Below are 15722 nucleotides of genomic sequence, written 5' to 3' on the forward strand. Positions count from 1 at the left end.
TAAACATGCCCAGTTCCCTAAGCCGCTCCTCATAGGGCTTGTTCTCCAGACCCTTGATCATTTTAGTCGCCTTCTTCCTCTGGACACATTCCAGCTTGTCAATATCTCTCTTGAATTGTGGTGCCCAGAATTGGACACAATATTCCAGGTGTGGTCTAACCAAAGCAGAATAGAGGGGTAGCATTACTTCCTTAGATCTAGACACTAGGCTCCTCTTGATGCCTGAGGCCAAACTCCCATTGGCTTTTTTTGCCGCCACATCACATTGTTGGCTCATGTTTAACTTGTTGTCCACGAGGACTCCAAGATCTTTTTCACTCCCCTTCGTGCTCCCTTCCCCCGAGATCTCCTTTTTGGATCTCCTCTGCCCAGAATCCCAGTTCTCCTTCTGGAGGTGACTTTCCGTCTTTCTTTTTTCATCCCCCAGGCATCATCGGCATTGCTCCCCCCCCCCCCAAAATAATACCTCTCTTACCTGTCAACCTACCGCTTATTGCTAGTTTCCACAATTCCTTGTACCGCTCTTCAGTTTGTATATTTGTTCCCCCTTTCCAGTCCCTTGCTATAAGCCAGTGGTTCTCAACCTGTGGCTCCCCAGGCTGTGTTTGGGCCTCCAGCTCCCAGAAATCCCAGCCAGTTTGCCAGCTGTTAGGATTTCTGGGAGTGGAAGGCCAAAACACCGCCTGGGGACCCACAGGTTGAGAATCATGGCTACAAGCAGTCTTGCTACAGTTAATAGGTTAGTGGAGCCCTGGTGGCGCAGTGGGTTAAACCCTTGTGCCAGCTGGACTGCTGACCTGAAGGGTTCCGATTCAAATCTCTGATATGGGGTGAGCTCCAGCCTGTCAGCTCTAGTTTGCTGGGACGTGAGAGAAGCCTCTCAGGATGGTAACACAGCCGGTTGTCCCCTGAGCAACGTCTCTGTAGACAGCCAATTTTCTCACGCCAGAAGCAGCATGCAGTATGTTCTCAAGTCGCTTCTGACACGATTAAAAAGAACAAGTGTTAATGGCTTAGATATCGTGTCCTTTTCTTCTTCTTTTAACTAGAATCCTAGAATCAAAGAGTTGGAAGAGACCTCATGGGCCATCCAGTCCAACCCCACTCTGCCAAAAAGCAGGAATATTGCATTCAAATCACCCCTGACAGATGGCCATCCAGCCTCTGCTTAAAAGCTTCCAAAGAAGGAGCCTCCACCACACTCCGGGGCAGAGAGTTCCACTGCTGAACGGCTCTCACAGTCAGGAAGTTCTTCCTCATGTTCAGATGGAATCTCCTCTCTTTTAACTATTGTTATTATATAATGATAACAAAGCCATGCGAGGACTTATCTCCATTTTTATATTCATAATATCCTCTCTCTCTGAATACCTTTCCTCCAAAATCACTGACATGTTGACATTGCCACCACATATGTGTATATGTTCCCATTTCTTGGCACCCTCTCCAGCAGTTTTTGAGTAATTTTTATTGATATTTGCTATTTTTACTGGTGTTAGGTACCATTTCGATATCGATTTATAATAGTTTTCTTTAACTCGTATTGATAAGATTTTGAGGTGCTTTTGTCCCCATAGTTGTGACCACCGTATATCGTTTATTTTGATCCCCTTCCAAGTCTTCTTCCTAAATCTCCTTGAGGATGTTGTTCTTTGTTTCGCCTTCCTTTATTTCAATTATTATCTTACATATTTTACTAGTTATTATGTTCTTCCCTATCATTTCCATTCTGTACTGTTTGCTCAATTTGGTTGAGTTTACTTAGAATCATAGAATCCTAGAGTTGGAAGAGACCCCCTCCTGGGCCATCCTCCAGTCCACCCCCATTCTGCCAAGAAGCAGAAATATTGTATTCAAATCACCCCTGACAGATGGCCAGCCAGACTCTGTTTAAAAGCCTCCAAAGAAGGAGCCTCCACCACACTCCGAGGCAGAGAGTTCCACTGCTGAACGGCTCTCACAGTCAGGAAGTTCTTCCTAATGTTCAGATGGAATCCCCTCTCTTATAGTTTGAAGCCATGGCTCCATTGCGTCCTAGTCTCCAGGGAAGCAGAAAACAAGCTTGCTCCCTCCTCCCCCCCGTGGCTTCCTCTCACATATTTATACATGGCTCTCATCATATCTCCTCTCAGCCTTCTCTTCTTCAGGCTAAACATGCCCAGCTCCTTAAGCCGCTCCTCATAGGGCTTGTTCTCCAGACCCTTGATCCTTTGAGTCTCCCTCTTTCTCTGGACACATTCCAGCTTAGAGTCAAGATCTCTCTTGAATTGTGGTGCCCAGAATTGGACACACTATTCCAGTTGTGATGTAGCCAAAGCGGAATAGAGCATGGGGAGCATGACTTCCCTAGATCTAGACACTAGGCTCCTCTTGATGCAGGCCAAAATCCCACTGGCTTTTTTTTGCTGCCGCATCACATTGTGGGGTCATGTTCCCCTTCCTCCCCACGAGGACTCCAAGATCTTCTTCACACGTACTGCTCTTGAGCCAGGCATCGTCCTCCATTCTGTCTCTTTGCATTTCATTTTTTTCTGCCTAAGTGGAGTCTCTTGCATTTGTCCCTGTTGAACTTCATTTTGTTAGTTTTGGCCCAATTTGGTGTCATCTGCAAAGTTGATGATCCTGCCTTCTAGCCCTTCATTTAAGTCATTAATCAAGATCCTGATCAGGACCGGGCCCAGGGGGGAACCCTGCTTGTGGCACTCCACTTGTCACTTCTTTCCAAGATGAAGAGGAAGACTTGGGGAGGATCACCCTCTGGGTTCGTCCATTTAACCCATTCCAGATCCACTTCCATTTCTGTTATTATTTTTTTTACCCAATTCTTGAACCATTGCTCTAGTTGTCTACAGTGGAACCATTCTGTTTCCCCGAGTTCTTCCATCACCGTTTCCTTCTTCATATCCACCTTTATCCATTCCCCTGTTTTATCTAGGTTTTTCCCCTTAGTTTTTTATCCATAATATATATTTTTAATTGGGAGAGGGAATGTCCCAATTAAAAATATAATTGGGGTCATTAGTGAGACTTCTGTCATTAGCTTTTTCCTACATTTGATCCATATTTCTAACACGTTACTCAACACTGGGTTTCCCGTTTCTCTGATTTCTTTTCTAGCTAACACGTCACAAGATATTTTCTAGATTTCTTCCTCCATTTCCTCCAAATCCCATTTTAATTATTCTAAATCCTCCATATTTGTCATTCCTCCAATAACCAATCTCAACCCATTTGCTTTATAATATTTTTTTTATATTGGAAAGTACTAATCCTCCTACATTTTGGGATCTGTACCATAATTGTTGGTTTAATCTATTTCTTTTACTGCCATTACAATATTTATTGATCATTTGTTGCCATTTATTCAGCTCTTCCTCTGAATAAATGGCAGTGAGAGCATTCTAAATATAAAAGTTACCTTCAGAAGAATTTTCATTTTGACTCATGCTATCTTTCCAAACCAAGGTAAATGTATATTTTCATATTCCATTAATTTTTGAACTGCTTCTCATAACAACAACAACAACAACTTTATTGGGTTGTTGTAGGTTTTTTCGGGCTATAGGGCCATGTTCTAGAGGCATTCTCTCCTGACGTTTAGCCTGCATCTCTGGCAAGCATCCTCAGAGGTAGTGAGGTCTGTTGGAAGTAGGAAAATGGGTTTATATATCTGTGGAATGTCCAGGGTGGGACAAAGGACTCTTGTCTGCTGGAGCTAGGTGTGAATGTTTCAACTGACCCCCTTGATTAGCATTTGATGGCCTGACAGTGCCTGGAGCAAACTTTTTTCTTGTATCTCGCCACCATCTCTACTCAGAGGTAGTGAGGTCTGTTGGAACTAGGAAAAAGGATTTATATATCTGTGGAATGACCAGGGTGGGACAAAGAACTCTTGTCTGTTGGAGCTAGGTGTGAATGTTTCAACTGACCACCTTGATTAGCATTTGATGCCCTGGCAGTTGTTTGGTGTGGCTTGTTGGTGCCTGGGGCAATCTTTTGTTGAGAGGTGATTAGATGTGCCTGATTGTTTCCTCTCTGTTGTTTTGCTGTTGTAATTTTAGAGTCTTTTAAGACTGGTAGCCAGATTTTGTTCATTTTCATGGTTTCCTCCTTTCTGTTGGAATTGTCCACATGCTTCTTGTGGATGTCAATGGCTTCCCTGTGTAGTCTGACATGGTGGTTGTGAGAGTGGTCCACCATTTCTGTATCCAGGTAGGTTGGTTCACCAGGTGCTCTGCTATGGCTGATTTCTCTGGTTGAAGGAGTCTGCAGTGCCTTTCCTGTTCCTTGATTCATGTTTGGGCCATGCTGCTGCGTTTGGTGGTCCCTCTGGAGACTTCTTATCCACAGCTGCATGGTATACAATGGTAGACTGCTGCAGAAGTGAGAGGGTCCCTCTTGTCTTTTGCTGAACGGAGCATTTGATGGATTTTCTTGGTGGGTCTGTAGATAGTTTGTATGTTGTGTTTCCTCATCAGCTTCCCAATGCGGTCAGTGGTTCCCTTGGTGTCTGGCAAGAACACTTTTCCTCTGGGTGGATCTTGGCTTCTTCTCGGTGGTCTTGCAGCCCTTCTGATGCCTGAGGTGGAGTCTCCCTTGGCCTGGAGAGCCCAGTTGAGGGGGTTCCGTTCCTCTTGGAGGAGGAGGTGGGGTTCACAGATTCTTTTTGCACGGTCTGCCAAGGCTTTGATGGGGCTTCTTCTTTTTTGACTTGGGTGATGGTTGGAGTTTTGATGTAGATATCTATCTGTGTGTGTGGGTTTTCTGTAAACGGTGTGACCCAGTTGTTGATCTGGTTTGCGGATGACAAGGACATCTAGAAAAGGCAGTCTTCCTTCATTTTCTGTTTCCATGGTGAACTGGATGTTTGGGTGGATGCTGTTGAGATGGTCCAGGAACCTGTTTCACCGTGGCCTCACCACCAGCTACTTTCAGTGGGACAATGAATTCTACAAACAGAAAGATGGAGTAGCGATGGGGAGCCCTCTCAGCCCGGTCATAGCAAATTTCTACATGGAACACTTTGAAAAACATGCCCTGGAAACAGCAGCAAAAAAGCCCACTCTGTGGTTCAGATACGTGGAGGACACTTTCACCATTTGGAGCCATGGAGGAGAAGAACTCAACAGGTTCCTGGACTATCTCAACAGCATCCACCCAAACATCCAGTTCACCATGGAAAAAGAAAATGAAGGAAGACTGCCTTTTCGAGATGTCCTAGTCATCCGCAAACCAGATCAACAATTTTCCTAGTTCCAACAGACCTCACAACGTCTGAGGATGCTTGCCATAGATGCAGGCGAAACGTCAGGAGAGAATGCCTCTAGAACATGGCCATACCGCCCAAAAAAACCTACAACAACCCAGTGATTCCGGCCATGAAAGCCTTTGACAATACATCTGGATTCTGGAAAAGATTGTTAAGGAAGCGGTCTGCAAACACTTAGAAACAAATGCAGTCATCGCTAATAGTCAACATGATTTATCAAAAACAAGTCATGCCAGACTCATCTGATCTCTTTCTTCGATAGAGCTACAAGCTGGGTAGATGCGGGGAATGATGCCGTGGATGGAGCGTGTCTGGATGTCAGGAAGGCCTTCTTCGACAAGGTCCCCCATGACCTTCTGGCAAGGAAACTAGTCCAATGTGGGCGAGGCAAAACTACGGTGAGGTGGATCTGTAATTGGTTAAATGGACGAACCCAGAGGGTGATTCTCCCCAATGCTTCCTCTTCATCTTGGAAAGAAGTGACAAGTGGAGTGCCGCAGGGTTCCGTCCTGGGCCCGGTCCTGTTGAACATCTTTATTAATGACTTAGATGAAGGGCTAGAAGGCATGATCATCAAGTTTGCAGATGACACCAAATTGGGAGGGATAGCCAATAGTCCAGAGGACAGGAGCAGAATTCAAAACGATCTTGACAGGTTAGAGAGATGGGCCAAAACTAACAAAATGAAGTTCAACAGTGACAAATGCAAGATACTCCACTTTGGCAGGAAAAATGAAATGCAAAGATACAGAATGGGGGATGCCTGGCTCGAGAGCAGTACGTATGAAAAAGATCTTGGAGTCCTCGTGGGGAGGAAGGTGAACATGAGCCAGGAATGTGATGTGGCGGCAAAAAAAGCCAGTGGGATTTTGGCCTGCATCAAGAGGAGCATAGTGTCTAGATCTAAGGAAGTAATGCTACCCCTCTATTCTACTTTGGTTAGACCACATCTGGAATATTGTGTCCAATTCTGGGCACCACAATTCAAGAGAGATATTGACTCTAAGCTGGAATGTGTCCAGAGAAAGAGGGTGACTAAAATGATCAAGGGTCTGGAGAACAAGCCCTATGAGGAGCGGCTTGGGGAGCTGGGCATGTTTAGCCTGAAGAAGAGAAGGCTGAGAGGAGACATGATAGCCATGTATAAATATGTGAGAGGAAGCCACAGGGAGGAGGGAGCAAGCTTGTTTTCTGCTTCCCTGGAGACTAGGACGCAATGGAACAATGGCTTCAAACTACAAGAGAGGAACATTAGGAAGAGGAACATCTGGAGAGGAACATTAGGAGAGGAACATCTGAACATGAGGAAGAACTTCCTGACTGTGAGAGCCGTTCAGCAGTGGAACTCTCTGCCCCGGAGTGTGGTGGAGGCTCCTTCTTTGGAAGCTTTGAAACAGATGCTGGATGGCCATCTGTCAGGGGTGATTTGAATGCAATATTCCTGCCTCTTGCCGGGGGGTTGGACTGGATGGCCCATGAGGTCTCTTCCAACTCTTTGATTCTATGATTCTATGATCTTCCAAAGGGCACCCAGGGGACACTTTCCCCCCTCAGCCTTCAGTTTTCTGAGGCTTTCCTTTTGAGAGGCCAGGCTTCTTAAAGGCCCACGTTTTCATTGAATGCACGGAGGAAGCCTGGCTGACCTGCGTCCTCCTCTCCAGGCTGTCCTGCGTATGCTCAGCTAGGCATTTTGGAGGTGGCTTCTGTGGGAGGTTGGGATTCATTCCTGGGAAGGACCCTGTGTGAGGAGCCTGGGTTCCTCTCGCTCTCCTTCAGCTGCTGGAAACCTTCCCCTGGACGGAGGACAAGGAAGGAAAGGGGGGTTGGCAGGAAAAGGCCATGACGGGGGGGGAGCTGCGCCTGCCTGCCGTGGCATCCCAACCTGGGGCTCAGCTGAGAGTGAATGGCCCAAAGGGTATCATTATGGGAATGTCTCAAACCAGCCTCAGCGTGGTTTTGGATTAGCTGGGCGGAGAGGCAGAGTCTTGGTTGGAGAAGGCAGGAAACGTGGTGGCATCCGGCATCTACTTTGGGATGCTCAGAAAGCAGGCCTGGGACCCCTTGTGGGACGGGAGGCAGCCCAGTAGTAATCTTGGCGTCCCTCAGCATTAAGCCCATCCTGGTCATTCACTGACACACTTTACCCAGTGAACGATGATGCCCTTTAATATTGCAAAGAACCATTCCTGTCTGACTGCCTGCCTGGCATTCCTTTAGGAATTCCATTCGGCCTGCAGGAGCAGGAGAGGGTCGTCGTCCTGGCTGCCTCGCCTCCACACTGGTGAGATAAGCAAGCCAGGAAAGGAGGCTTTAAAACCTCTGCCTCCCAGCTGCACCTTACTATCATCCTGCCTGCTTCTTGAGAACTTGAGAACTCAGTGCTTGGAGCTACTCCTGCGAAGTTGCTCCTTCGATATCTATTGGTGTAGCTGCTTCTTGAGAACTCAGTGCTGGAGCTACTCCTTTAGACCTGAAGTCGCTCTCTTTATACCTATCTGTGAAGCTGCTCTTTGGATCTGGTCGGTGAAGCTGTTTATTGATACCTAATTGTGAAGCTACTCCTAACTGTGAAGCTGCGCCTTAATCCTTGTTAATATCTGTTAATATTTGTATCCAACCGTCAGTCATCAGCTGACACCATATACCCTCGGCTTGCCAAGGGTCAGTCGTCCTTCTTCCATCCAATAGGAAACCTCTGCGGCTAGGGAATTAGATCTATCTGACTCATTTGTTTGATTTTCAGTATTATCTCTGCGTTTTTAATTTGGTAGTGGATTTAATAGGGTGTAGTGTAATTGTAGACTGGGGCGGTTTTGACTCTTCTAACTACTGAAAGATTACCAGCAGCTGCAGGCTGTCTGAAGGCCATTAGTAGCGGCTAGTACCTCCCAAACTACTTTGTTTTTACAGTTTGCACCTCCACTGACCTTACCCTTTTTGGTTGCGGATTCAGTACTGTTAATTACCGAACTCTTGCCAATGTTATTGCACTGTAAATGAAGGCCTTTGTAACCTTACTCCTCCTCATGTTTTGGCGACGGACAACGGGCTAACACTTAATTAACAGAGGAACTCCTGTGGACTGCTAATTGCAATGTTATATGTGGACCGTCTTGTTAAGCTTGCATTTGCACTTTACATCACGCACTTTATAATCTTCTCCAATAATGGTCAAATGGCTGGGGAAAATTGGAGATGGTTCTATGAATCAGAGGAGTGGAACTATAAGAACAATGAAATTGATAGTTTGCCATTGGGCCAGGTTAATGATATGCTATATAACAGTGCAATACTAGAGTGTCATGATGTAGAGAAAGGGGGAGGGGGGAGGGGGAGAGTTCCGGTCCTCGGGGGGGCCCCATAGAAGTTATGATGGGGAGGGGGAGATACGGGAAAGGGAGAGATAAAAAACTAATTCGGCCAATTTGTGAACAAACGCTGAGGAAAATTCCAAAATGTGCTCCTGATCAGAGGCCCAGCCTTACAGTCGACCTTGTTTGAATGTGTCCACCTGAGGCTAGGAGACCGGGACAGAATAGGGCTGTTGTTGGTGTACCGACCACCCCGCTGCACCTCAACCGCCCTACCTGAGCTTGCAGAGTTGGTCTCAGGCCTGGCATTGGAGTCCCAGCGGCTTGTTGTGCTGGGGGACCTCAATGTACATGCGGAGTCCACTCTTTCAGGAGCGGCTCAGGACTTCATGGCCACCATGGCAACTATGGGGCTGTCCCAACTAGTATCTGGCCCTACCCACTGTGCTGGACACACACTTGACCTGGTCTTCTGTCAGGGCTGGGAAGAAGGTGGCGGTGTGGAGGAGCTGTCAATCTCTCCTTTGCCATGGACCGACCACCATCTGATCAGGTTTAGACTCGTTGCAACATCTAACCTCCGCAGGGGTGGTGGACCCATTAAGATGGTCCGCCCCAGGAGGCTTATGGATCCAGAAGGTTTCCTGATGGCTCTTGGGGATGTTTCTGCTGCCTTGGATGGTGATTCTGTCGATGCCCTGGTCGCTCACTGGAATAGGGAGTTGACTAGGGCAATAGACACGATTGCTCCGGAGCGCCCTCTCTTAAGTCACCGAGCGAAACCTGCCCCTTGGTTCAACGAGGAGCTGGTGGAGCTAAAGCGAACAAAGAGATGGCTAGAGAGCGTGTGGAGGAAAGAGCCCAGCGAGCCAAACCGAACACGGCTACGCCTTTATCTAAGGGCGTATGGCGCGGCAATAGAGGCCGCGCAAAATGCTTTCTATTCGGCCAATATTGTGTCCGCAAGGAACCGTCCGGCAGAGCTGTTTCGAGTAGTCAGAGGGTTGTTGAATTCCACCTCGAGTGGGTCCCCCGACGACTCGGCAGCGCGCTGTGAAGCATTTGCTCAGTACTTTGCGGACAAAGTCGCTTTGATCCGCGCGGGCTTTGACACCACATTATCTGCGGTCTCTGAGGATGTAACTCAAGCATCTGCTTGTCCAGTTTTATTGGATTCGTTTCAATCTGTTCAACTCGACGAGGTCATTAGGGTTCTGGGAGAGGCGAGACCTACCACATGCATCCTAGACCCCTGCCCTTCCTGGCTGGTAAAAGAAGCCAGAGGGGGTTTGGCAGAGTGGGTAAAGGTGGTGGTTAATGCCTCCCTTCGGGAAGGCAAGATTCCAGCCAGCTTAAAACAAGCTGTAATCAAACTGCTGTTGAAAAAACCATCACTAGACCCCACTCAATTCGTCAACTTTCGGCCAGTTTCCAATCTCCCCTACTTGGGCAAAGTCCTGGAACGTGTGGTGGCCTCGCAACTCCAGGAATTCCTGGTGGACACGGACTATCTAGATCCGGCACAGTCTGGCTTTAGGCTGGGACATGGTACTGAGACAGCCTTGGTCGCCTTAGTTGATGATCTGCGCCGGGAACTGGACAGGGGGAGTGTGTCCCTGTTGGTTCTACTGGACCTCTCTTCGGCCTTCGATACCGTCGACCACGGTATCCTTCTGGGACGCCTCGCGGGAATGGGTCTTGGGGGTACTGCCTTGCAGTGGCTCCGGTCCTTTCTCGAGGGTCGCTCCCAGAAGGTGTCACTAGGGGACTCCTGCTCGACTCCTCGGCCATTGCACTGTGGAGTCCCGCAGGGCTCAATACTGTCCCCTATGTTGTTTAACATATACATGAAGCCGTTAGGTGGGGGGAGAAAAGAAGAACAAGGTGAAATCTTTGAGGGGAAAAAGGTTTCCTGGCTCTCATCCTTGATCTTTTCTTTCTTTCTTGACCAGGGAAATGAGGATTCTATGGAGCCAACTCTTGGATGCAGCAAGGAAACCAACAATACAGAAAGAAGAAATCTTCTCAAGGTGATGATCTTGCTAAATTGTTGACCACACTTACAGAAAAGGGAAAGAGGAAGAGTCAACTATCTGTATTGCAATTAAACACCCAAATCACTGTTGGCGTGAAGGAGAAAGCGTCCAAATGGCTGAAACGTGGAAAGAGTTTTTCTCAGGGGATGATCTGCAGGAACCTGAAAGGCCTGACACTGGGGAGAAGCCCCCTGAATGCCTGGAGTGCGGAAAGAGCTTCGCTCATAATTCAGATCTACGTAAACACCAGAAGACCCACACTGGGGAGAAGCCCTATGAATGCCTGGAGTGTGGGCAGAGGTTCATTCAGAGTTCAGATCTACGTAGACATGAAAGGACCCACACTGGAGAGAAACCCTATATGTGCCTGGAGTGTGGGAAGAGCTTCACTCATACTTCAAGCCTGTGTTTACATCAAAGGACTCACACTGGGGAGAAACCCTATGAATGCCTGGAGTGTGGACAGAGCTTCACTCGTAGAACAGGGCTAAATTTACATCAAAGGACTCACACTGGGGAGAAACCCTATAAATGCCAGGAGTGTGGACAGAGCTTTACGCGAAGAACAGGGCTACATTTACATCAAAGGACTCACACTGGGGAGAAACCCTATGAATGTTTGGTGTGTGGGAGCAGCTTTTCTGATAGTTCAGCTCTTCGTAGACATCAAAGGACACACACTGGGGAGAAACCCTTCATATGCCCAGAGTGCGGACAGAGATTCGCCCAGAGTTCAGGTCTACGTGCACATCAAAAGACTCACACTGGGGAGAAACCCCATCAATGCCTGGAGTGTGGACAGAGCTTCACTCAGCTTGCATATCTACATAGACATCAAAGAACTCACACTGGAGAGAAACCATTTGCATGCCCAGAGTGCGGACAGAGATTTGCCCAGACTTCAGGTCTGCGTGCACATCAAAGGACTCACACTGGGGAGAAACCCTATAAATGCCTGGAATGTGGGCAGAGCTTCTCTCATAGTTCAGGTCTGTGTTCACATCAGAAGACTCATTCAGGGGAGAAACGCTATAAATGTCTGGAATGTGGACAGAGCTTCACTCAGAGTACAGGTCTACGTTCACACCAAAGGACTCACAGTGGGGAGAAGCCCTATAAATGCCTGGAGTGTGGACAGAGCTTTGCTAAGAGTTCAAATCTACGTACACATCAAATGACTCACACTGGGGAGAAACCCTATACATGCCTGGAGTGTGGAAAGACCTTCAGTCAGAGCTCAAATCTACGTTCACATCAAAGGACTCACACTGGGGAGAAACACTATAAAACAGGCACAGGGAAAATGTTTTGCCCTGATGCTACCCTGTGGGCCTGGCCACAAGGGCCGGGCCAGGAGGGAGTGTGGGTGGGGCCAGAAGGGGCGGGGCCAGGGCCAGAAGGGGCAGGGCCAAATGGGCTGGGGATGGGAGAGGGCAGGGTCCAGCCAGGAGAGGTTGGGGTTGGATGGGAAAGGGCGGGATTGTGGTGGGAGGGGGCCGGGTGGGATAAGGAGGAGGAGGAGGAGAAACACATCACTGGCGAGAGCATTCTCACCAGTGCCATGTTTCTCCCCTGGGCCTCTTCTGAGTCCGGGGAAGACAGGCCACCCATGCACGGCTCAGAGGAGAAGGAGAAACATGCCGCTGGTCACAGTGCTGTCACCAATGCCATGTTTCTCCCCTGGGTCTCCTCTGAGTCTGGGGAGGGCGGGACACCTACGCAAGGCTCAGAGGAGGAGGAGGAGGAGGAACACGCCGCTGCTGAGAGCGCTCTCGCCAGTGGCGTGTAACTTCCTCCTGGTTCTCCTCTGACTCTGGGCAAAGTGGGCTACCTTCTCGAGGCTCAGAGGAACAGGAGAAATACGCTGCTGGCGAGCGCTCTCTGGGTAGTGCTGCGCAGAGGTGTGTCTCTGACACCATGTCCACATTCTGAGAGGAGGGTTGAGGCAGGTGGGGGCCGGAGGGAAGGGGCCAAGAGTAGCCGGGGGCACCAGCTGGGGAGGCTTTACCGCTGCTCCCTCCCTCCCTCCCTCAGCCCATTGTTTCGGCCAAAGGACAGAGCCTTACTTGTGCTTTGGCCGAGAGAAGGGAAACGAAGAGGAAGGGAGCAACGGAAGCAGCTTTGCCGTGGTTTCTGTTGCTCCCTCCCTCCCTCCCTCGGACCGTGTTCTCGGCCAAAGCACGGAGCCTTGCCTGTGCTTTGCGTGAGGGAAGGTCACGGAAGAGAGGGAGCAACGGAAGTGGCTTCTCCCACACAAGGAGATCGACTGATGGAGATTGGCAAATTACCAGAGATGGACAACGTGCTGAGTAAAGAGACATCTTTGACCAATTTCAAGAAAGATTGGGACTTCTTTATCACTTTTTCACAACGACAACAATAGGGGCAAATACCAGCTGTCGGATTTATGAATGAGAAGAGTGTTGCCAGACGCAGAAGTGTCCTTCCATGGGATTGTCTCAGGGGAGGAGAATAATCGGGGACAGCATTGAGTCAGTGAGGAGTCTTAGCATTAGACCCAGGTCTGTTTGGCCTTTTGTTGGTATGCCTTGTGTGTCTCGAGAGGAGTGTTTTAGTGGTGTGTGGTTTTTTTTCCTGATTTTATTTTTGTAATTGTGGTAGCCACTCATAGAGCTGTATAGTTTTAGCATTCTGTATTACAGTGGTTCTCAACTTGGGGGTGGCGACCACCGGGGGGGGGGTAGGTGTCTTGCGGCCTTTTTTGAGGGGTCGTGTCACTTCCTCCTTTGGCCCCGCCCCCTCCACCATCCCGGTATGGCTGCCGGTCCCCGGGGACACTGCAGCACGCCGAGCCCGGATCTGGTGGGGAGGTGCTCCCTAACTCCATCCCCGCCACCAGAAATGCTCCTGTGGACATTGGGGTGCACCCTGCTACAATGCTCCCGGGGGGCAAACAGCCATTCCAGAGAGGCAGAAGGGGCGGGGCCGAATGAGGCGGAGGTGAGGAGGAAGAAGAGGAGGAGGCCGCGCTCCCGCCTCAAGGCCTGGACCCTGCTTTAGAGGCGCTGTTGGAAGAGAACAGGAAGGAGGAGGAGGAGGAGGAGGAGGAGGAGGAGGAGCAAAGCCTGCCCTCCTCCTCCTCCTCCTCCTCCTCTGGGTTCTTCTTCCTCTCCGTTCTCTTCCAGAGGCGCCTCCAAACGGAGAGGAGAAGGAAGAAGAGCCCGGAGGAAGAGGAGAAGGGCAGGCGTCTCTGCTGCTGCCCCACACCGTGCCTTGCTTGCCTGGAAGCCCCAAAGAGCGGGGGGAGGAGCGAAGGGCAGCAGCAAGTCTTGCCCTTCTCTTCCTCCTCCTCCTCCTCCTCCTCCTCCTCCTCTCTGTTTGGGGGGCCTCTGGAAGAGAACGGAGAGCAGGAGGAAGAAGAGGGCACTCCACTCTCCAAGGCTTCCAGCACAACTGCTCTACATTCCGGGTATTTCTGCCCAATTTCACCCAGATCCATAGCTGTTTGGGTTCACAGTGCTCTCCCGATGTAGGAGAAGTACATCTCCTGTAAATCACTGTCCATTTCTCCAAAAGCACTCCAGTATTTTCTGTTTTTTTATGGGAGTTCTGTGTGCCAAATTTGGGTTCCCTTCAATTGTTGGTGAGGTTCACAATGCTCTTTGATGCCATGTGAACTATAAATCCAAGCAACTGCAGCTCCCAAATGTCTGGGTCTATTTTCCCCAAACCTCTCCAGTATTCTCTGTTAGTCAAGGGAGTTCTGCGTGCCAAGTTGGTTCCAGGTCTGTAATTTGTGGGGGTCTCAGTAGTCTGTGGAAGTCTGAACTGAATTGGTTGAAGGTACTGCAAATCCCATCATGCGTTGTCCATATTCCCCAAACACATTGTTTTTGTGATTAATCACTATGTTTTAATTATGTTCAAAAGTGAAAACACATCCTGCCTTTCAGATATTTACATGACTATTAATCACAGTAGTAAAATCACAGTTATAAATAATGACAAAAATCATTTTAGAGTTGGGGGTCATCACAACATGAGGAACTGTACTTAGGGGTCGCAGCATTAGAAGGGTTGAGCACCGCTGCTGTGTGAGATTTGGAAGGGTCGAAACCTCTGACTGGAAAGGCCGATGGAGCTGGGGCTGAGCTCCTTTGGGATCTCTTTCCCCCACTTCTGTGGGTCGCATCTCTCTGGGCTGGAGTCTTATGCTTCCGTTATTCAAGATATACTGTGTCTTGATCCTCTGAATCCAGCATTTCAGGACAGCTGTCTGTGCTGGTACGGCTGTACCAGGAGCTCCAACTTTATTTCTGTTATCCATTTGCAGTCATAGGGCAGGCCTCCTGTCCATCATAATTAAGCTTTGGTTCCGCCCCTTGTTCAGGGCTCTGGGAGGGAAAGGAGCCATTTTTGGGCAGTCTCTCATAAGGAAGCTAAACTATAGGACGTAGACCAGCTCGTCCCGTAGAAACAGAAACAGAAATTCCAGGGAAAAGGTGCCAAGGCTTTGGCTGAGAGCTCACAGCCTCACAGCAATCAGAGGGAAAACAACCCTGAGGTTTTCAAAGAATTCTCTGAGGGAGGACAGCACTACAGATCCATGGAACTCCATCTGAAACATCTTCAAGCCTCGGCTGGTAGGTCTACTCGATACCCAGATGCATTTGGAATCGGTAGTAGGACCCACTCCGATGAGGCATAGATAGTAAACGGCCTGGGAGAGGCTAAATAGGGTTTTTCCTACAGAGAAAGTACACTTAATTAAAGTCCGGTACCAGTCCATTGAGGACTAGACTCAGAAAGCCTTGAAGTGTTGTTTGTTCCATAATAAAGACTGTTGTATCATCAAAGATTCTAAAGACCATCACTTCAGAAAAATCCCCGAGAACCTCTCTTTGAGGCGCTCTGGCTTCCTGCTGGGCTTAAAGTCTATGTCCTATAGAAAAGACAGCTGTTACAGGCCCAGCGCGCAACAGAACAGCTGCCCCTCCCTGTTTGCAGGTGTGGTTTTCATTGATGATGACGATGATGATGGCGATAATTTTGCTTTGTACCTTTGAGCCTCTCCTCGTGGCTCAAGGCCGCTCCTCACAACAGCTTCAAACATTATAATCATGAAGCGGCCGTGGGAAAGAGTTG

General features: G+C 48.9%; 1 protein-coding gene across 1 annotated transcript in view; it reads left to right on the forward strand.

The window, feature by feature from the left end:
* LOC132779106 (zinc finger protein 850-like) overlaps positions 1-15722 on the forward strand; it is a 47294-nt gene that overhangs the window by 8886 nt on the left and 22686 nt on the right. The window contains exon 2 of the mRNA XM_067470471.1: positions 10533-12947. Coding sequence (XP_067326572.1) covers positions 10729-12405 — 1677 coding nt within the window. The 5' untranslated portion in view covers positions 10533-10728 and the 3' untranslated portion in view covers positions 12406-12947. Of the gene's footprint in view, positions 1-10532 lie in introns of the transcript that reaches the window.

This window comes from Anolis sagrei, chromosome 6 (assembly GCF_037176765.1).
Source record: "Anolis sagrei isolate rAnoSag1 chromosome 6, rAnoSag1.mat, whole genome shotgun sequence".
NCBI lineage: Eukaryota > Metazoa > Chordata > Lepidosauria > Squamata > Dactyloidae > Anolis > Anolis sagrei.